The 21,952-nt window shown below is 44.0% G+C and overlaps 10 protein-coding genes across 10 annotated transcripts; all 10 read left to right on the top strand.

The window, feature by feature from the left end:
• Positions 1–66: 66 nt before the first annotated feature.
• On the top strand, positions 67–1,728 carry TM35_000371090 (uncharacterized protein; the record flags this gene model as incomplete). Its single annotated transcript, XM_029029409.1, has 1 exon — positions 67–1,728. The coding sequence occupies one exon, from the start codon at positions 67–69 to the stop codon at positions 1,726–1,728; it is 1,662 nt and encodes a 553-aa protein (XP_028879202.1).
• A 478-nt stretch (positions 1,729–2,206) lies between these two features.
• On the top strand, positions 2,207–2,611 carry TM35_000371080 (uncharacterized protein; the record flags this gene model as incomplete). Its single annotated transcript, XM_029029408.1, has 1 exon — positions 2,207–2,611. One exon carries the CDS (start codon positions 2,207–2,209, stop codon positions 2,609–2,611), a length of 405 nt encoding a protein of 134 aa, XP_028879201.1.
• Positions 2,612–2,886: 275 nt separating this feature from the next.
• Positions 2,887–4,713, top strand: TM35_000371070 (phosphatidylglycerophosphate synthase; the record flags this gene model as incomplete). The annotated part of the gene is made up of 1 exon (XM_029029407.1): positions 2,887–4,713. One exon carries the CDS (start codon positions 2,887–2,889, stop codon positions 4,711–4,713), a length of 1,827 nt encoding a protein of 608 aa, XP_028879200.1.
• Positions 4,714–5,518: 805 nt separating this feature from the next.
• TM35_000371060 (protein phosphatase 2A, regulatory subunit B) lies at positions 5,519–6,709 on the top strand (the record flags this gene model as incomplete). The annotated part of the gene is made up of 1 exon (XM_029029406.1): positions 5,519–6,709. The coding sequence occupies one exon, from the start codon at positions 5,519–5,521 to the stop codon at positions 6,707–6,709; it is 1,191 nt and encodes a 396-aa protein (XP_028879199.1).
• A 452-nt stretch (positions 6,710–7,161) lies between these two features.
• TM35_000371050 (uncharacterized protein) lies at positions 7,162–9,144 on the top strand (the record flags this gene model as incomplete). The annotated part of the gene is made up of 1 exon (XM_029029405.1): positions 7,162–9,144. One exon carries the CDS (start codon positions 7,162–7,164, stop codon positions 9,142–9,144), a length of 1,983 nt encoding a protein of 660 aa, XP_028879198.1.
• Positions 9,145–9,567: 423 nt separating this feature from the next.
• On the top strand, positions 9,568–11,526 carry TM35_000371040 (uncharacterized protein; the record flags this gene model as incomplete). Its single annotated transcript, XM_029029404.1, has 1 exon — positions 9,568–11,526. The coding sequence occupies one exon, from the start codon at positions 9,568–9,570 to the stop codon at positions 11,524–11,526; it is 1,959 nt and encodes a 652-aa protein (XP_028879197.1).
• Positions 11,527–12,201: 675 nt separating this feature from the next.
• Positions 12,202–14,241, top strand: TM35_000371030 (serine/threonine protein kinase; the record flags this gene model as incomplete). Its single annotated transcript, XM_029029403.1, has 1 exon — positions 12,202–14,241. The coding sequence occupies one exon, from the start codon at positions 12,202–12,204 to the stop codon at positions 14,239–14,241; it is 2,040 nt and encodes a 679-aa protein (XP_028879196.1).
• Positions 14,242–14,523: 282 nt separating this feature from the next.
• Positions 14,524–15,123, top strand: TM35_000371020 (uncharacterized protein; the record flags this gene model as incomplete). Its single annotated transcript, XM_029029402.1, has 1 exon — positions 14,524–15,123. The coding sequence occupies one exon, from the start codon at positions 14,524–14,526 to the stop codon at positions 15,121–15,123; it is 600 nt and encodes a 199-aa protein (XP_028879195.1).
• Positions 15,124–15,708: 585 nt separating this feature from the next.
• Positions 15,709–17,982, top strand: TM35_000371010 (uncharacterized protein; the record flags this gene model as incomplete). The annotated part of the gene is made up of 1 exon (XM_029029401.1): positions 15,709–17,982. One exon carries the CDS (start codon positions 15,709–15,711, stop codon positions 17,980–17,982), a length of 2,274 nt encoding a protein of 757 aa, XP_028879194.1.
• A 1,170-nt stretch (positions 17,983–19,152) lies between these two features.
• On the top strand, positions 19,153–20,931 carry TM35_000371000 (putative serine/threonine protein kinase; the record flags this gene model as incomplete). Its single annotated transcript, XM_029029400.1, has 1 exon — positions 19,153–20,931. The coding sequence occupies one exon, from the start codon at positions 19,153–19,155 to the stop codon at positions 20,929–20,931; it is 1,779 nt and encodes a 592-aa protein (XP_028879193.1).
• Between the last annotated feature and the right edge of the window lie 1,021 nt (positions 20,932–21,952).

Raw genomic sequence — 21,952 nt, 5'->3', positions numbered from 1 at the left:
ATATATATATATATATATATATATGAATATATATAAAACAGTCAGAGAGGAAAAGAAAAAAAAAATATGCATCGTGTCTTATTGGCCCGCAACCGTGTTGATTTTGTGGCCACGCTCCTGCAACAGGGACGCCTGGCGGATATGTTAATGCTTCGGCATTTCACCGCTCCCGGCACTAAAGTCTCTCTAGAAGAATTAAAGGAAGAAAGCAGCGGGACGCCTGTGAAAGAAACTGCAAGACACGCGTTACTGAAGAAACGTGAGGCGGTCTATGCAAAAGCCATGTCGGTGCCAAACACTGCGTGGATGTCTGCTGCTGCCACTGCGTGCGGCACGAAGGAGGAGTGCTGTGCGCTTTCACAGTCCCGCGAGACGGTGCGGGCGACTGTGAACTCCAGCGATCCCACACGCGTCACGTTGAACGGCACGTGTTTCACCGCCGTAGAGGAAAAGAACCTGCCGGCGTCCCTGCGACTGGCGGCATCCTGCGAGAATGGAGATGCGGTGATGTTGACAGTGCCGTTTGCGCAGTCTGGCGAGAGGGTGCAGAGTTACGCCGTTGGCGGGGGTTTGCGGGCGGTGCAGTTGTGCGGGGCGGAGGGATCCATCGTGGCGGATGCGGCCGCCGTGGATGAGTTCACCGCCGAGCAGAATGTGTTGGCAGCGGCAGCCTGCAGTGGCGTACTGCGGCGCTTAGAGGAAATATGCGCCCGACACGCCACCAACACGGCGCGATATGATGCCTTGTTAGTACGCAATCCGGCCGTGCAGAAGCGACTCTCACAATTGGCGTCCGCCCGCTTTGGGGTGGAGGCGCTGAGTTCATTTGTTACTGGTCATGATCCTGCGATGGTGGCGGCGGATACGAATACGAATTCCACAGATTCCACCGTTCATCATGAGAGTGAGAAGTATACACCATCACTGGTAGAGTCTGTGGCACTGTGTATGTTTGCGAAACACGTACTCGCCGAGGGTGTTGCCCACGCCCGTGAAATTACACGCTACACTGAACTAACACAGAAACAACCGCACAACTCCAAACCAGAGTGTTGCATTGAGTACACATACGCCGCAGAGTTGTTTGGATGTGAGCGGCAGTTGCTATCGAGCATGGGCGGAGGTACAGCAATGCAGGGAATGCGCTATATCGCCCCACTGCTCACGCAACAGCCACATACACAGCAGGAACAGGGAACAAACCCATTTACTAATATACCGGAGTTAATTACATCATATGTACTCGGTGCGGAAAACAGTTCTGTGCGCCTTGCAGCTCCTCACGTTAATTTGCAGGTGAGTACGGCACGATTGGAAAAAGATATATCCCTAATGCTTCACCGTATCCGGCAGCACCATAAGCAACACAAGACGCAACGAGTAGATCCACTCTTCGTTATGGCGATTGCACAGTACGCGGCAGAAGTATTTGCCAATGTGGCTGTTGTCTACCGCACAACGGCTTCTCTTTCACGTGAGGACCCTAGTGGACCACGTAATTGGCTGCTTGCACAGTCTTTCTGCTCTGAATCCAACGCCCGCCGCATACGTGTACTGCAGGAGTGGGATCTCTCCGTCAGCGCACGGCGGGCACTTAGTAAAGCTGGCAATCTCGACGAATGCACTATTCATCCCGTGGAGCTTATGAATGTGGAACCAGCAAAGAAGAAGGCTACAACAACAACAGCAAGTACAAGTACAAAGACGGAGTCCAAGGTGAAGAATTAACAGGGTATTACAGCACTGCATTGCGGGAGATGAGACAGGATAAACGGAAAGAAGAAAGCTGCAGCAGATCCGCTGACAGTATCGTCAGAAACAGTTAAAATTCTCTCCACTGTTACTAATACTACTGCTACTAATTCCGTTATGACCACGAGTATGACTATTACTACTACTACTACTACTACCATTACTATTACTACTAATATCATACCCAGGTATGAAGAGAAAGAAACGAAAAGAAAAAGAGAGATAAACATCGCGCTATGAATGTAGCGCATTAATTGAGACAGTCTTAGGCGAAACATGTCAACAACAACAAAAAAAAAGAAAAAAATCAAACACAAGTATTGAAGAGGTGAGAAGGAAAAAAAAAGTACGCAGGTCCTCTTTACTCTGGCAACTCTTCTTTTCTTTTTTTTTCCACCACTATCATCAATTATGGGAGAGAAGTCTGAAGGGAGAGGGGCCTTGTTCCTGCACGATGTCTTGCAGCAGCAGCAGCAGCAGCAGTAGTAGTAATTGTGATGATGTTGATGGCGCTGGCATTTGCACCGCTGCAGGGGAACTCGCTGCGCAGATTGAAGATTGCGCTAGTGTGCTTACATGCATAGACTCTGAGGTATCTGTGCGGTCTATTCAACCGCTCTCACCGCGGGGTAGCACAGTAACAGCATGTGTGACCTGGCGCACAACACCACTACTACCACCATCACCACAAACAAGAACACCACCAATGACAAACACAACAGAGACACAGAGTGTAACTCTACGATTTAGCTACAGCGGAGGATTTACTTGTGGGGAGAACTCTGGTTCTGCGAGCGTCTATGAGTCGCTCATGTCGTTGTTGCTGGCGAACGGATGTGGGGTCCGGAAAGGCGCGTGAGAAGTGTATAAACGATGCGTGCAACCTCAACCAACAGGAAGAAGAAAGAATCAATGACGACAAGAACGATAAAATAGTAATAATAATAATGAAAGTATCTTCAAGAAAGAGTCAAAAGGTTAATGTATCTTAATTTTTTTTTTCCGTTTTCTTGTATTTATATTCCTCTTTTTCTTTTTTTTCTTCTCCCTGGAAGTAGTAGAGGGTTTTTTTTTTTTTTTTATATTATATATATACCCTGTCGGTTGAATTTCCTTTAGGTCACTTTTGCAGTAATGATTCACCTCGCCGCCTACCTTGTGGTTTTGGTTATTGCTGCCTTATTGACCTGTCGTGCCTTTGGCGGCAGCAGCAAGAGTGCGCATGTGCTCGCTGGGCCCTCACGGGGTCTTGACTTGTTCTCCGCATCCTCTTCGCGCGGGGACGGTGTGAAGGCGAAACTCCCCTCACACATCCATACATTAGATCTGGAGCAAACACGCATGTTGGCACATTTACACCAGACGTGTTGTGTGCTGCCGGTGCGGGCGGAGACGGTGGAAGTCCTCGCGGGGCCGGCGAAGTTCTACGCGGAACTGCAGCGACGCGTGCGGGCGGCGCAGCGGCGGATTGTGATGTCGGCACTGTACGTTGGCGATGGCCCGCTGGCCGCACAGTTCGTGGCGTGTTTGGAGGAGAAACTCACAGACGCCGTGAAGACCGGCAAGCCGCTGGAGATTTGTTTGCTGCTAGATCACAATCGAATGCACCACAGCCGCAATCTGCTCACGGTGCAGCGACTGTTGTTGCTGCAGCCCCCTGCAACAGCCGCCGTGCGAGTGCGAGTGTATCTCTTTCAATCACCGAGCCGCTGGGGTCGTTTGCTCGCCCCACTAGGCCGAGCACGAGAGGTGTTGGGTGTGCAGCACACAAAGATATTTTGTTTTGATGACCGTGACACCATACTGACAGGCGCTAATCTTTCCGATGACTACTTTGCTACTCGCATGGACCGCTATGTTGTGATTGAGGACAACCCACACGTTGCCGGTTGGTTTACAGACCTTGTAGAGACACTTTGCCACATTTCACATCCTGTGGTATGCCGTGAAGAGTTCGCACGCAGGAAGGATGATGGCAATAGTAGTAGTACTAGTACTAGTAGTAGTAGCAAGAGTAATAAGAGTACCAATAACCCTACACTACATAAAAAAAGTGATTTGGTTATTCTTCCAAATGCTTCGGGTGTTGATCCCTCATCGGAGTGTTCTGTTTTCTGTGCTCTGGCTCATCAGCTCTTAAAAGAGTTTGCTACCAGAGCTGCTCAGGCATCAGCAGCATTGCAGCCATTTGAAGAAGAATACGATACCTTTATATTTCCGACTCTCCAATACGGACGAGCAGGCATCTTTCACGACTCTTTGGTTCTCCAGCAGCTACTTCACATGGTCCCACCTTCAACACATGTTTATTTGACTTCACCTTATCTCAACATGTACGCACAGTTTGTGGATGAAGTTCTTCAAAGTAAGAGTTCATATGATTTTATTACAGCTAGTGTTGATACAAACGGGTGGCGTGGAGCCAAAGGATTTGCCGGATACATCCCCTACTTTTATTTACAGCTTGAACGAGCCTTCTACTACCTTATGCAGGCCTATGGCTGCTCAGACCGTGTTCAGGTACGGGAATTCAGTGTAGATGGTCTGACCTTTCATGCCAAAGGTTTGTGGTTTACCAATCAGGAAAAGGTTGTGAATGGTATTTGTGAGAAGTCATGCAATGGTCCAAGTAGTAGTAGTGGTAGTAGCAGTAGTAGTGGTAGTAGTAGTCCCTGTGTTTGTAAGCATGAGGGAGAGAAGGGGCACGTTGCTGTGGGTGCCCCATACCTCGTTGCTTATGGCAGCACAAACTACGGCAATCGCTCAGTCCACAAAGATGTTGAGGCGGAAGTGTTTCTCTTTACCACAAACACAACTCTTCGTGAAGCCCTGCGGGATGAATTAGTGTTCTTGTTGCAGCAATCAAAGGTTGTCACTGAGGAACGTTTTGTACGTGGCGCACGAGGACGATTTCAACCTGTTGTTTCTTTACTCGCCCAAATGGGACAAGATTATCTTTAAACCGATAATGTTTTTTTTTTTTCTTTACTGTTAACATTGGTCCTTCTCTGAATATATATATAAGAAAAAAAAGGAGAATGAATGGGAGGAAAATGGAGTGATGTTTGTGAAAGCAAACGAAGAATGAATGAATTAATGAATTAAAAGAAAGAGGAGAGCTATTTTTAATAGGGATCTCATTAGCATTGATTGATACTATTCTTTAAATAAAGAAATAAAACTGTGAAATGAGACCGGATGTTTTGTTTTGTTTGAACGCGAATCTCTCTTTCTTTCTTTTTCTCGGTGACGAGGTGCCGTATTGTGTGCGAATCACAGAGGTCTGATCACTTTCCACTACTATATCTCTATAACATACAAATATGTAGTAGATAACAGGTTTCTTTCGATACGTCTGTTGGTATCCCTTCCCTCTTTCTCTGTAATTAAAATGAGTAGGTGCTTATATGTTTTTTTGTTTTTAATGAACAATGTATACATATTTTGAGTTTATGAATAGATACGATTTATATATCTGTACATGTACATGTGTACAAGATTCAGAGATTTCTTTCTTTCTTATCTTCTATTTCTTTTATTAACTGTCACATCAAAGTAGTAATTAAACACTCACGCGAGAAGTTTATCAGTCTGTGTGTGTGTGTGTTTGAGAAATAAAAAGAGAAAGCCAAAGTCATTTTTTATATACAGAGCAAGAAATATATATATATTTTTTTCTTTATAAAAGGAAACAAAAATATTTTTTTTTTATTTAGAATAAAAGCATCAAAGTCAACGTGTGATCTCACATAAAATTTTAATTATCATGCAAGAAACATCAAGTGAGCCGATCGATCCTTTCGTACCTCGGAAGTACATTGTGGAGAAACCACAGTTGGTGGATACATTCCGCGGCTCTGCGTCCTTTGCAAAGATCATTGCATACCTGCAAGGCTGCTCAGAGTCAGTGGAGGGAATTCCACGGAGTGGGCGACTTGTGCAGAACCCCGCGGAGCTTCACCCAACACTGCGATTCTTCGTTGAGACATTTTTCCCGCATCTCCACAAAATTGTCGATGAGGTGCCGCTTGAAGATATGAAGCGGCAGCGGTTTGGAAATAAGGCATTTCGTGTCTTTCATCAACGGCTAGACGCAGACGTGGTGGGCCTCATGCAACAGTTAGTATCTACACTACCACCACCACCACCACCACCACCTCAACAACAACAACAACAACAGGCAACAACAACAACTAACAACAACGAGCGGAGTGGACGAAGTGAAGAGGATCAACAGCGACTTGCGGTGGAGTTGGCGGAGTATATTAAAGATGCATTTGGAAACGCCACTCGCATTGATTACGGCACCGGACATGAGTTACACTTCTTTATTGTGATGATGATTTGCCTGGAGGAGTGCGGCGACGCCGGCGGCACGCTGCACGCGGAGCCGACGGTCATTGTGCCCCTCAATCACCCGCCGCCGTCGCCGGTGCCGGCCGGCAGCAAAGACCGCATTTCTCGCCTGCGGCAGGGAATGGTGTTTGATGTGTTCGGCGCCTACATGGAGTTCATGCGGCGGCTGCAGAAGCACTACCACCTGGAGCCGGCCGGCTCACACGGTGTCTGGGGACTGGACGACTATCATCACCTGCCGTTTGTCTTCGGCGCCGCGCAGTTAATTGATAAGGACGTCCCACTGAAGGCCAGCGGCGATGGCGGCGCGGGATACGGTGCGATCTTGCCAAAGCACATCTGTGAAGAGGCAGAGGTGCGGCGACATGCGGAGGATTACATGTACTTTGCACAAATTGCATGGATTAGGGAAAACAAGGTTGGACCTTTCTTTGAGCACAGTAGTATGCTGTATAATATCAGTGGGGTGGAAAGCTGGCGCAAGATATACACTGGAATGGTTAAAATGTACGCCGCAGAAGTTCTTTCAAAGTTTAATGTGGTACAGCACCTTTTATTTGGACCACATTTGCCTTGGCCAAGTACGACTGCAGTAGCGTGATTTTTTTTTAAAGACCTTTGTTTGTTCGTTTGTTTGTTTTTGTTCTTGCCTTAAGAGTGTGTAGTACCTTCTTTTTTCTTCTTTTTTCTAGAGGAGAGAGGGAGAAAATGGATGTTGTGGGAGAGTTCTCTGTTATTGTTATTATTATTGCCATTGATGCTATTTCACTTATCTTGCAATTGTAAGTCACATACAGACATATATACGTATGTATATAAATATGTATACACATACGTTTTTTCTCCTCTTTTGTTTTTCTCTACTATTGTTATTGTTATTGCTTCTTCTTCACTAGACGTGGATTGACAAATAATAGTCATATCAGTGTATCGTCAATTATTTTCAGAAAAAGAAAAGCAAACATAATTAATTAAAAGCAAATAATAATACACAAGACGAAACGTCAAACGTACATTGTTATATTATATTATTAAAGTAAAAAAAAAGGAAAGATGGTGTATCAATACCGTGATCCGGTCTCACAGCTAGCTATTGTACCGTTAGAGACTCTAGACCGAAATGCTCGCACCGCCTTTCAGTCGTTACTGTCGCTGATCCCATCAGATCCCGTAGTTCCAGTCATTCTCTACTACTCACGTGTAGAGCGATGTACACGGCGCGGTAGAAAAGTATTACGCTATCTTCTTATCTCTCGCACGCATTGGTATATATATAAAACCACCGGTGAACTGACCCGTTGTAGTAGAATTGATCATATCAGTAAAGTCATCCTTTGCCGGGATGGATATATGTTGTGGAAAATGCAACAGGAACGTGATGTTGTGATGCGTCTTGAGAATAATAGTGAGGTGGATTTTGTTATAAATATACTCTGCGTTCTCAAACCCTCCAACACAGGCGGTACGTTTCTTATGGAGAAGAAGAGTGATGAACATTATACAAAGTTACGTGTTCCAGATAGGGCTCAACTCGAGCGAACAACAAATGATGATAACGTTGAGTGGCCACTTCCTCTTATATCTCGTGAGGAAGCTCAACAACCGTGTTCTCTAGAGGACATGATGTTGTTAATGCCACCACCACCACCAATAATAGCATCTGTGGAACCTACCAATGAAAAGAACAAGAATGACATGTTGTCTGAGCTTGGTACCTTGCAGAGGACACGTATTGATACTATTCTGGCATATTTGAATGGGGAATTACAGAGTTTACCTACCCAAGTGGAACCTGTTATTACTACGATTACTAATACTAAAACTACTGCCGTTAATAATAATAATAATAATAATAATAATAATAATAATAATAATAGTAATAATAATAATAATTCTATTCATCCAATCAATATTGATAATATTAGTCATATCAGTCTTACTGCTGCTTCTAAGAATGGTGGTGATAACACAGGTCCATTCCCATCGGTTGAGCAAACACGTGTGCCTGACAATAAAGAGAATGACAACACAAGTGTGGCATCAACCTCAACCTCAACAATACGCCACATACGTGAAGTGCAAGCCCCATCAACTCCCTCTCTTGCTGCTGCTGCTGCTGCTGATGATGATGATGATGATTCCTACACATCCCAGAACTCACCTTTACCCCGTGCTGTCCCAACTCCAGGAATGATGGCTCCCACATCTCGTCCATTCCCTCCTCCTCCTCCAGCAGCTGCACTTCTCATGTCAGCAGTAGTAGGCAGTGAAGGGAACAGCACCGCAACAGAGATACGATCCTTACTGCGAGAACTGCGTGAGATGGAAAACCGTATGGCTTCATTGGAAAGACTCAGTCAGCCACAACCGCGCCTCCATACACATTTCCACACAGCGTCTAGTCCTCAACAGGAATCACTTGATGGAAAGACAGAATCTCTCAGTTCTCCACGTTCGTTGCCTCCAAATCCATTTCTACGCTCGGCTGCCCCACCCTCACGTATTTCATCCCAGCAGGAGGTGAGTACTGATATGAGTACAGATATGAGTCCTGTCAGTTTTGAGCGTCTTATCGCGAATAAGAGTTGTGAAGAACGACTGCTGTTACGTAACTGTGAAATTGAAAGAAAACTTGCTCAAGTCTCAGAGTACAGAAAAGGAAATGATACACGCAAACTGCTACATGTAGCCCGTTTGCAGGAAGGTCTGCTGCTGCTCATACGAGCTCAAGAAGAAGATGAGCAGAAACGACAGCAAGAGGAGAAAAAAAAGAAGATAGAAATGGGTGGGGAAATAAATAGTATTCAAACGTCAACAAGAAATGGAATAAAGTCATCAGGACTTGTAATGTCAACATCAATAGATTCTGAAGTGGATGATGAAGAGAATGACGATGAGGAGGGGGAGGACACTCTCAATGATACTACAATAAAGTGGAAACAATGGTGCGAAGATCATTTGGGTGAACATTTAACTGCATGTAAAGAAAAAATGGTGCAGGATATTTTTTCTGGGCAAAAGCCCTCATTTTCATGACTCTCTCTCTCTGTGTTTGAGGGGACGTCGTGTGCTATTATTGTATACAATCTAAATAACCCCATTACAGTATTATTTGTAATTGTACTTTTTTTTTTCTTTTTTCGTATTCCCTCTTTATCTATTTTTTTTTTATTATTATTATTTTGTTTGCCTTTACGAATGTGTCTGGAGTTTGTTTTTTTGTTGTTGTTGTGCTGCCTATTTATTTTGTTTTGTTTTCGCCTGTTATAGCAGCTTCAAATATGTTTTTTTTTTTTTTTGTAATTGTTCTTTCTTATATTTTCTTTCATTTCCAAGCTCTCTTCACTACGTTGTAAAAGAAACAAAACGAAAAAAAGAAGAGACGCATACATTAATATAGACAGAGAAGTTTATATATATATATATATATATATATACATAAAGAAAGGAAAAAACAAAATGCCGTTGCGGTTTGGTCCCGGTTCTGGGAGAAGTTCCTCTGCTACACCGCTTGCTGTGGTGTATACACTGCGGCATGAAGATCCTGTCATCTTAAAAACTTACAGAAGTAAACGAATGGAATGTGCCCCTGATATGAGAAGAAAGCCGCCACGCACAGTGTACATTTTTTTACCCTCTTCCTCACAAACAACACAGGAGACGAAAGAAGAAGAACAGCATCAGCAGCAGCAGCAGAAAGAGAGTAATAGTACTAGTAATAAGATTACACCGCTAAAACAGCAAGATTTGTTCTACAGTAGGTGTGGGGAAGGATCTGCTTATACTTATACAATACCAAAACCGGTAGAAGTAGAGCCGATTGATTTGCCAGTCTTTTCTGTTCCTTTGAGGAGACCATTGCCGTTCTCGCCACAACTGCTGCCGCTACTAGATCACAATGAAGTTCCATTCCCTCTCACACTGACATTGAGTCGAACATTGCCACAACGTCGGATGCAATCAAAGGCACGTCGTGCGGAGTTAATGAGACGGGCGTTGGAAGGAAGTCGTGTTTCTCTTACGTGGGAGGAAATGTTGGAAGTCTCACGGGTCGCGTGGAATTCAGCTGTACAGATTCCAGTAACAATAACACCACCACCACCACCGCTGCTGCTGCTGCCAAACCTCCCTCTCTTTTCCCCGCATTTCTGTTTACCTCCTCAAATGATGGAACAATACGATGCATCCTCGCCGAGTTGTAGTCGAGATAACAACAACAACACGAAGAAGGAGGAGAATATGGTTTGTTACCTTTTTGATTCTATTGTGGTTCCAAGATGGAAACCAAATCATCAGCTAAAAAAGCGTGGTATGCTGCGATGGTGCCCTATTCCTCCAGATCGTAATACTCTTATTGATTGGAACCTCTCATGGCAGGCATTACTTAATCAAGAAACTCTACTAGAGTCTCATTTTCACGAGGCAACCAAATCCATTTCAGAGATCACAAGGCCTTCATTTCCAGATACAACACTAATAGTAGATGAATTGCCTTTCATAAGGGAGAAGAAGAATGTAAATGAGACCTTTGAGCTAATCCACATTGTGGTTCCCTGTATTTCACGTGTGCAAATGCAGAAGGAAACACGACGACAACAATGCTATGCAAACATACACTCTACACTCGTACAGAATTTATCGTCCAATATAATGCCGAAGCGTATGAAACGTGCCATAGAGTTGCGATTTCCAGAAGGTAAACATGTTCGACAAACTTTAACGCTGCGAAATGTTGCCGCAGAACGTCTGCAGGAAGATATTGCTGCTATTAGAATTCGGCGGCATCAACGTCAGCGTCAACGAAAGGGTGTGGTCCACTGGATTCGTGAGGGATCAACTCCCGTCTTGCAGAGGCGTGATCTTTGGACTGTTGTTCTCCTTTCCTCGAGAGCACTATCTGCTGCACACCAATTTGAACCACCAAAATCCAGTGAGATATTATGGAATAAAAGTAAGAGAGAATGTCAACTCCAACCTCCATCGTTAATATTATCACCCTTCATGTTAGATGGTGCTGTTCTATTTTCCTCGTATGGCTGCTCCTCATGTTTGCCATTGGCAGTGGAGGAGGTAGATGATGGGAGTTGCTGCCGTAGGGAAGACGCAGTGCTCTGTCCTCTGCGCGTGTTTTCACGGGAGGAGGAGCTGCAAAGTTTCCGGATAATGCGAGAGCGAGAGATGCGGTGGGAGGTAAAGAAGGAAATAGACATGGGAAACGAGGAATGTAATGGGAAAGAAGAAGAGGAAGAAGAAGAAGAAGAAAAGTGGTATCATGCAGCTTTTTTGGATGATATCCGTAGTATGGCTCTACCCTACCGAAACTCTGTGGCACTCATTGAAGATGCAAAGCTCCACTATTATTGCCGTTTGGCGCTTCATCAGGAGAAAAAACGCCTCGGTCTCCATGAAACTCGTTAATTTCCTATATTATTCCTTGTTGTTGGGAAACCTTTTTTTTTTTTTTGTTTTATTGACTTTTTTTTTCATTATTTTTTTTTTGTTTATTTTATTTTTATTTTTTTATACAGAATCAGAGTAATTGTGTGGGCAAGATCTATGGGATGTAAGTTACCTTCATTGGATTCTAATGATTCCAAGCAGAATGGCTGGAGATGATGGTGTGGGGAGTGGGGTGTTTAACCCTCTTTACGAGGTGTGAAACTTTATCCATTACTAATATACTACTGATGCCAGGTACTTTCTCTTGTAAAGATTATTATGTGTCTTTTGTTTTTCACAGATGTCATTTACCATTCTTGTTCTTATTATTACCTTTTTTTTTCTTCTAAAGTCTCTTGTTACCTTTTGGTGACAATAGCCTTTTCTTCTTTTCATTTCTATAGATAAGTGAACCCGGCGTAAACGCTACTCACCTCGGTAGTCTCTTGTTCTGGTTTTTGGCGGTAAATACATTTCTTTGCAGTAGAACTTGTTTTCTAAAAAGAAAAATATAAGAAGTAAATCTTTTTTTTTTTGCTTTTATTGGGCTTAGTGAAGGGAGAAGGTGCTTGAATGCATCAAGTTTTTGCTTTTGTAGTGTTATCTTGTTGAGAAGTTTACTAGTGTGCCATTTTGGGGAAACGTCCTATAGAGATGAACGAATACCGTATTGTGGAGAAGTTGGCGACAGGAAGCTTTGGCGTGATCTTTAAAGTACGTCGTGTAAAAGATAATAGTATCTTTGTCATGAAACGCATTGCTCTCACTGACCTTGACGAAAAACAACGACAGGATGCGGCACAAGAAATACGGGTGATGACTCATCTTCACCACCCTTTTATTGTTGCCCAGCGTGATGCATTTATATTCAATAGTGATAGTCTTTGTATCGTTATGGATTATTACGATGGTGGTGATCTTGATGCTCTCATTACGCGACAACGCGAAAAGGATGAGTATTTGCCTATGGATCTTGTTATGACGTGGTTTGCCAGTATGTGTTTAGCAATTCAATACCTCCACACAATGCGTATCGTTCATCGCGACCTCAAGACCCACAATGTTTTTCTCGATCTTGAGACCAAGGAAGTGGCTATTGGTGATTTTGGTGTAGCAGAATTTTTAGACGCGCCTCCATCGTCGCAGCCACCCCTCATAAGACGGCGCGATAGCGATTCAAACACAGATGGTTCCCGTAGTAGAACCCCCAGCTGCTGCAGCAATAGAGGTAGCAATAGTAATAGTGTAGCTGCCGCTGCTGCTGCTGCTGCTGCCGCCGCTGCTGTTGCTGGTGGAGGAAATGGAGTGAATGGCATTTTCGGCGGTGGTGTGCGGGGGACACTTCTGTACATGGCGCCGGAGGCCCTCGAGAGCGGCGTCTGCAGCCCGAGCTCCGACGTCTGGTCGCTTGGTTGCATTTTGTATGAATTGTTGAGTCTCCGGCATCCGTTCGAGTCGCGGGATATTGCGGCGTTGATGGTGCGGGTGTTGGCGGGGGCACGGGAGCCGCTGCCGGCGCATTATCCCGCTGAGGTGCGGGAGTTGGTCGATCGCATGTTGGCGCTGGACCCGCAGCGGCGGCCGAGTTGCGAGGAGATCCTCCGCAGCCCGGCGGTGTGCGGCTACGCGCGAAGAGTCACAGCCCAGCGTGTGATGAAGGAGCCGCAGGACTCACCTGTTCACCGTACGTGGGAAATGCAGAAACAGCAATTCGGCATAAACAGCAATGACAAGGGCAATAGTTCCTGTAATGATAATGGTGGTAATAGTAATAAGGATTATCACAATGCCCCACTACCACAAGCGACGAAGCCGTTGATACCACCATCGCAGGAGCGGGAGACGGCGGAACTGCAGGCGAAGCAAATCGTTGTTCCCACACCGCAGTCGGAGCCACCACTTTCACCTGGAAATCTTGGATTTGGAGACGGTACGAATCAGTCACGAACACATTTGTTATCATCATTGAAACCTCGTGATGATGATAGTAATGGTTTCTCCTCATACGCCGTTAGGCATTGTAGTACTCCATTTGGTGATGAAAAAGGTAATTTGATTGAAAGGGATTCATTTGGAAATGATCAACTCCGCCGTACATTACCATTGTATGCTGGTAATGTGGAGGATATGCGGTACAAGCCACTAGCATGTATCGAGGAAGAAGTAAGGCGTTACCGTCATCTTGTGCAAAGTGAGATGAGAACCCAAAAACAGCAACGTGATGCAGCAATGCTCAAGAAGAAATTTGACATTGATGTAACCGTCCCAACACCCTACCGTGCAAGCAGTGTATATTTAGGGAATTCACCTACAGAAGTAATGACACCCGAACTTTTTCTTGCCTCTCAGATATTAGCAAAGAATACACAACTCTCAAATCCTTTAAAAACAGGTGTTCATGTAAATGGCAGTAGTAGTACTAAAAATGAGAACTACCCACATGAAAACCTTGAAGCCTCATTGGTAGAACAACGGCGAAACTGTGTTGACAGTGCTATACAGGTCCTCGGTGGTGACACTTTTCTTACCGTGTATAACTATTACAAAAGTGTCGAAGTGGCCAACCGTGATGTGGCGCGAGTGATGCAGATGGTACCAGTTCGTTCTCGATGGCATATACTTCCAGTAGTTGAGGATGTTGTCGTGATTGAACGTTTGCTAGAACAGATAAAAATTGTCACGGGTTCGCCTTGATGTTTATTAATGAATGGTCTGTATATTTTTGTTGTTCTTGCTATATATATATATATATATATATATATATTGTTTATTATTATTGACATTATTATTTTTATTGGTATTATATTTCGTTTCCTTTTTCTTTCTTCACTCTCCCAAATGTTTCCCCACTATGGTTACTCTTATCTTTCCCACCGTTTTTTTTTTTTTTTTTATCATTCTCTCTTTAAGCGGATTACAATTGTTTCCCCTTTTGACGGCTGCGCACAGACTCACTAACACACATCCTGTGCGGCGATGACTGACTTTGCCGCCTTTCGCGATTACCAAACGCGCTCCACCATCGTGGCGGAGAAGGAGCGCGCCGTGGAGCTCCGCCGCCGCGTGCTGCAGGACCTCGCGCAGAACGTGCAGCTCCTCGGCGACGAGTGCCGGCGGCGGGAGGAACAACTGCAGGCGGAGCACCACCGCTACGCCCACCGCCGGGCCGCCCAGGACGAGAAACTCGCCGCGAAGGAGCGGCAGGCGCAACTGCAGCGCGAGCGGGTCGCCGCCCTCGAGGCGGAGGAATCGCGACTCCGCGCCGCCCTCGCCGACCGCCTCGCGCAGCAGTCGCAACTGCGGGACGACATTCAGGCCGGCGCGGCGCTGCGGGAAAAACTGCGCGAGGCCGCCGCCGGCGTGGCGCGACTGAAGTGCCGGCGGGAAGAACGCGACGGGGAAGTCGCCGCGCTGGAGGCACACGCCGCGCGGGCGGAGGAGTTGTTGCAGCGACGACACACACACGTGGAGGAGCGGCTGCCGGGGTGTTGGCTCCCACGCGTAGAGACAGCACGCGGCGTCGGACTAGAGGACACCGCCGGCGAAAGTATCCTCCTCATTGATGAGTTCAACTAGAGAGTCCACATACACACACAAGTGCAGATTGTGGACATTATATATATATATATATGATATTGTATGGATAGTTTTGGAAGTGTATATGTATGTGTCTCTATTCATGGATGTGTTCTTGTGACCTTGCTTAGATGGTGTCGTATGTGTACACATAATATAGATAACATGCGCACTGACTCACAGGTACGCAATCAAGTAGAGAAGTTCACATACATACAAACATACATGAGTACCTTGTAGACAAGACGGAAAAAAAAATTAGATGATGATTATGATTCACTCTGTTTTATACGTTTCTTATTCCCTTTTTGGTGTGAGTTATATATATATATTTTTTTTTCTCTTCTACTTATATATACTGGCATCTCATTCAAATGAAAGGGTACTATGACCCTTCTCATGTTCTCTTAATGCAGCTGTTTCGTTGCTTCCGTCTTTTTTTTTTTTCTTTCTCTTCTTTATTGGTGTTTTCATAGTGTGTAGTGTGGTACAGAGAGATAGATAGATAGATAGAGGGGCAAAGAGATAAATAAACCAAAGGAAGAAAAAAAAAAAAGTTAGGCGTGGCTAGAAGAGGTACACCTCATGTTGTCACAGCAGCATCATTTGGACATTACCCAGTTAACTGTGAGTGTTACCACAAATGACAAGGATGAGGCCTTCATTGTGGAGCTGAGCGACAAGCATGCAAACGGTTCAACAAGTTCTTCTCAGGTACTGCGGCAATGGAAGGATTTTGTGCAGTTAGATCGACTCGTACGTTCAATGGCCCCAAAATTTGATGCCCCGCAGATGCCAGTGGTGGATAATGCTACACGTGAGGAATTGCGAGAGTACATGCAAGTTTATCTTTCTGCCGCCATCACATGCAATCCTTTAAAACATCTCAAAGAGTTTCAGGACTTTCTTAGATTTAATGAATATATCCAACAGGAGCGTCAGCGCACTTTTGTAACGGATTACAAATTTGCAACACTACGCCATGTGGCCTCACAGCAACAGTTGTTACTTCAACAAAATTATAAGCCACGTAGTCCGTTAGAACTCCGACGGATAATTAAACCGGAGGGAAAAGAAACCGCAGAAGAAACAGCAGCAGAAGAAGAAGAAAGAGAATATTCTATTCGTGGCAGTAGCGTGGCAGCAGAACAGCGTGAAGAAGTGGATGAAGCAGAGAATACATTGGATGAGTGTTTTCGTATTATGGATGTTGGAGCAGCTGGGTATATTACATTGGAAGATATGAAGGAATTTTTTCTTTGTGCTAATGTCAATAGTGAGATGTTGCAACTGCGGAAAGATGAATTATGCAATCGAAAACGTTTTGCTGAGGTGGTACGACAGACATTACGCAATGCAAATATTACACTTACTCTTGATGAGTGGATTGATCGCTATTGGTTGCAACAGTATCGTAAGATTTACGCAGCTATTCCTATATTTTTAAACTGGGAAGGGGATTGGAAAGAGTTTGGAAGAGAAACTATGAATGGTTTTGACGGTTTTGAATTGGCCACACTTATGTATGTTCTCACAGAGGCGGGACTGCGTCTCTTGAGTACATTAGAGATATCGGAATGGGTACAAAGTAAACGATATCAACGCTCTTGTGAACTTACGATGGATCAATTCGCAGTTTTACTCGATGCGCTCTCAAAGGCGGTGCCTTTTGCAGAACTTTGGTTATCTCTCTTACCCAATAGTAACAACAATTCAAAGATGTTACAACTTATCTATACTTACGCCGCTATTGCGGATGTCACAGTGGTGGAAGAGCTGCAAGAACATATCATGCAATTACAAAGGAGAGTGGCAGGAACAACACGAGATGGAGGTAAATGTGTGAACTGCAGCAGAGTTGAGGAAACCCTGCGGAAACAGTCCGCACAACTTGAAGCGGAAAAAGTAGCGAAGGAAACTCTAATGGCGAAGATGCGTTACTTGGAGCAGCAGTTGGAGGAACGGTTAGTGGAACTCACACAATTACAGGAGGAACACCAACACACGCAGATGTTACTAGAAGATGCTGATCTTCGTCAAGCAGAGTTAATGGAGACACTTGAGAACTCGAGACTACAAAATGAAGGAAGATCTTCTTCTTTTTCAGGTGCTATGTTCACACATACCGCAGTCTCTTTACCAGCAACAACTACTCTTCTGCAGTTACTGCCGTGTAGTACTACTGCTGCTGCTGCTGCTGAATATAGAAGAGAAGTTAATGTGCCAACTTTTTTCATAGGCGTTTTAAACACCAAAGGGGCTGTGGCGTACGCTATTCCATCCGAATTCTCTTGTCCATCTCATTGGAGTGTTGGTGTATTCTTTTGTGGTGAGGGCACAACCATTGGGGGAGGCAAAACAGAACGTCTTGTCTTTCGTGATGCTGATGGACGGCGTAGTTGTGCTTTTCTTTTTAAAAATAACGAACTGCATGTTTTGGTAAAAGAGAAGAACAGTGATGCAGAGAAGAGAAAGGGTGTTATTAACGGCAATAATAGTCGTCGTGTGTTTCGACTCACCTCACGCCGTTGGTACACTCTAAATTGTTTTCTTAATTGGAAGGAGAAGACATTCTCTGTCTCGCTAAAGGAAGATGATGACACTGGAGGCGGCAGTAGTGTTGGTGTTGGTGTTGGTAATATGAAGAAGGAGAATAATAAAGGAAAGGGTTCTGATAACAGTATCTTAACGAAATCAGAAGAAGGTGTATGTGGTCCATTTACAATGATTGACGAACAGGTGAATGGGATTACCGTTGTTGACATATTTCCAAGAACAGAGCTATTGGTTTGTTATTGTAATTTCTTTCTACATTCCACAATGGTTCCATCTGCTGATGAGAAGGTCATGGAGAAGTAAAAAAAAAAGAGGCGAATTCAGTGGGTTTTTTTTTTTTTTAATTTCATTTTATCGTTTGTATTGTATATATATATTTTTTTTTGTCAGTTTTTTTGTTTTTATAATTGCAGATATTTCTCTGTAGGTATCTTTTTGTTTTTTAGTTTGTTTTTGGTTCTTGACATTGTGATTGCCGTTGTTTTATTTTTCCCTATGTTATCCTTTCGTTTGTATTTTCTCATGCCTGTATTGTGTAATCCCTTTTTTCATTGTTTTTTTTTTTTTTTTTTGTTTTTCTTCTTCTTCTTTTCTCTCTGTGTTTTAACAATTATTTAAATAAAAATAAAAGGGTGGAATTAAAGGCGATTTCGTGTCCGACTTTATAAAGAAGAAAGAAAGAGAAGGTATCAGACAATCGTGTTGAGGTGCTTTCTCATTTTCCGCCCTTTTTCATAGTATATTTTATTTTTAGGTAAGATATATTTTCAGTTGTATTTATTTACCTACACGTCCACCGAGAGGGAAACTGAAGAAGGAAAAAAAAAGACTTTGGCAGGGATACGGATACACATAGGTAGACCAATATAAAGGTAAAGAGAAATATATATATATATATTTATATATTTCTCTCTCTTTGTGTGTGCGAGTGTGTGAGTGTTATCCTTGTCTCTCTGTCTCGTCTTGTACATTTTGTTTTCACTATTTTCACCCACCATTATAATTTGCCATCATTGTCATCATCATCATCACGAGGACTATTGGTTATTATTATTATTATTATTATTATTATTATTATTATTATTATTATTATTATTATTATTATTCCCTGATACTTATATTCTCTATTTGCCGCGTTAACGATCTGGGACGATTTGGCAAACGAGTGAGGCCTTCAAAAAAATAATAATAATAATAATAATAATAAACGCCAACGAGAGAGAAATATAAGAAGAAAAAAAAAAACATTGTACTTGTAACAAATCTCTGGTGGAGCTGTGGTAGAATTGTACAGTAAAAAAAAAAAAAAAGGAGGGAGAAAAAGTTTAAAAGTTAGGAAACGACGACCTTGCGAATTTTAAAAGAAGGTGAGAAGAAAATACGAAAAAAAAGAAAAAAAAAAGATATCTTTTAAACAAGAGAAAAATATATAAAGAAAAAACACACACAAAACAACAACAACAAAAAAAAAAAATGGGCATGGATCATTACCAGATCATTAAACAACTTGGTGGAACGACGGGAACTTACCTCGCAGTAGATAAACAAGATGGGGCGAAGAAAGTTGTGATCAAACGATTAATGGATGGTACGCAAGGTATGCAAGAACTTAATGTCTCGCTGCGTGTACGACACCCAAATATTATAACTTTCCTGGAATCTTTTGTACATGATGGTGGACTTTATGTGGTGTTAGCCTATGCAGAGGGTGGAGACCTAGAGGCCTATCTTGAACGTCTCGCCAAGGAAAAGAAACCAATGCCTCAATTACAACTTCTTCGTGGATTCAAACAACTCATTGAAGCACTACAGTGTTGTCATGAGCAAAATATTTTACACCGCGATGTGAAACCGGGTAATGTGTTCCTTAACGCTGATGCAACGGTAATGTATCTTGGTGACTTTGGTTCCGCTAAAGCTCTCTTACGCTCCGTCTCATTGACAACAACCTTTGTTGGCACTCCCATTTGGATTTCACCAGAATTACTTACGGGAACAGCCTACAGTTTCCCTTCTGATATCTGGTCACTGGGATGTGTATTTTATGAGATGGCCGCTCTCAAACGACCCTTCTCACCAACTAGTTTTGCAAACCTCGTACAGCAAATCACATCTGGTGATATTGCTCCACTGCCTGCAACAGTGCCTGAGGATATTCGTATGATCATTATGTCAATGCTTCAGACAGACCCGGGAAAACGGTCTACATTGGAAAAAGCGCTTGAGATGACAGATAAGGCCATCGAAGCTCGTAATACTGTAGTGACGCAAGCGTCAGAAAAGCAAGTGGTGGAGAAATCTCCTCCACCGCATTTGCCTAAACGAGTGCTGGACGCAGCTTTAAAGATAGAACAACAACAACAACAACAACAACAGCAACAGCAGCAGCAGCCAAAAGAACAAAAACCTATACCAGTAGCAAATGGAGCAGCGAAGGAGGTGAAAGTGGAGGTAGAACCGATAGCACCTTTGGAAGGAGAAGTGCCAAAACTATCTGATTGGCTTCATGCACGAAATCATGACATGACGGTGATTGAACGTTATCTTGACAAGTTTCGACAATCCGATGAACAGGTGTTAGCAGCTACTTTGGGCTCAGTGAAGGATATTAAACGAGTGGAAGATCAAAATATTCCATCTCCTTCACCAGTACGCTTATCGACCCCACCACCATTGGTGCAACAGCATGAATCAAAAATGAAACCAGGTGTAGTATTTGAAGTACGTGTTGCGGCTTCCTCACCACAGCAACCAACAAAGGCTCAACCTTCACGCCGTCGTGTTATTCCTAAAAAACTCAATCATCGAAAAAATGATGAAAATGGTGGCAACCATGTAAACAGGCAAGCGTCTCCTTTGGCCCGTGAACCCTCTGTTGCTCACAATTTGGATTGGAATGGTATACAGGCGTTTAGACGGCTAAAAAGTACACCTTCTGCTTTTCGCCACGTTTCGCCACACGCGCCTTCGCAACAACAACAACAACAACAACAACAACAACATCAGCATCATCATCAACATCAACAACATCATGCACCTTCACAACAACAGGAAGAGGAACGGCAACAACAACGCGAAAAGAGAGAACAGGAACGAGCGAAGATGCTTGAAATGATACGTGAGCAGAAGGCCAAGGCAATGCAGGAACGCAAAGCAAAGGGCAAAAGTGAAGTTAGAGACGCAGTGGCTGTGGAAATCGTTTTACCAGACAACATCCGTTATGTAGACGACGTCGCCCAGGGCAGACTGTGAATAGCCTAAACCCCCCGATGTCTCGATGGGTTTGGAAGTTGTCTTTTTTTTTCTTTTTTTTTCTGTCTGTGCATATATATATGTGTGTGTGTGTATCATTTTTTTTTTTTTCTTTATGCCATATTTTGGCGTTTCCCTCTGTCGGACTTTTGCTTTTGTTTTCCTCAGCGCGGTGGGCTTGTGGCGGCAAAAAAAAAAAAACAAATGAGGACCAACAAAAGCAAGAGACAAGCGTTACAGAAAAGGACGTCCTTTCAAGGCCACGACGGAGGAATTTCTACGACCATCGCGGCGTGCATGGGGCGGAAACTTCCGCCGCATTGCTTCCAAAAAAAAAAAAAAGTGCAAACAATATCATGTTTTCTCTCTCCCTTGAGATCGGCGGCGGGTGAGGGGGCGCCGTTGGTCCACAACACTTTTGTTTTTTTTTAAATAAAAAAAATCATTGTTTGCCTCAAGTGAAAAAAAAAAAACGAATGACAATCATTAATATATGTTTTTTTTTTTCTTCCTTTTTCTCTTTTTGTTCTTTTATTTCCGGCCAACCAGCCAACAGGGAAGGCAGAAGGAGGATCAAAAAAGGAAAGCACAAAAAGGAAAAAAAAAAAAGAGAGACAAAGGCGAACGGCGACGGAAACGGAACCGGCACACAGCTTTCGCCGAAAGCGGGGCCTTGTTGCCCCACGCGGTCACCCACGGGAACCGCCGAGGGTGGGAAAGAAACGTCCCCTCAGCAGGTTCCCCACGCCATCCTCAAAAAAAAAAAAAAAAAAAAACAGGGGGACAAACAAACGCCGGGAATCCCCGGCCGCGGCCTCGAGGGGGGGGAGGGGATTGGGGCCACCATGCCCCGCCCGGAAAACCCTTCCCGCCACCCCTCCTCCCCCGAACCCCGCCCCAAACGGCTAAATTGGGCGCCCCGGCCCAAACGCCAAAACTTCCCCCAACACCCTCCACCAACCGGCGGGGGAAAAAAAGCGGGCTGCCAACCCCGGGCCCGCCCAACAAAGAAAAAAACAAA

Source organism: Trypanosoma theileri (assembly GCF_002087225.1).
Source record: "Trypanosoma theileri isolate Edinburgh chromosome Unknown TM35_Tth_37_V1, whole genome shotgun sequence".
Taxonomy (NCBI): domain Eukaryota; phylum Euglenozoa; class Kinetoplastea; order Trypanosomatida; family Trypanosomatidae; genus Trypanosoma; species Trypanosoma theileri.
The sequence above is the reverse complement of the archived record's forward strand: the minus strand, read 5'-3'. Positions and strand labels throughout refer to the sequence as shown.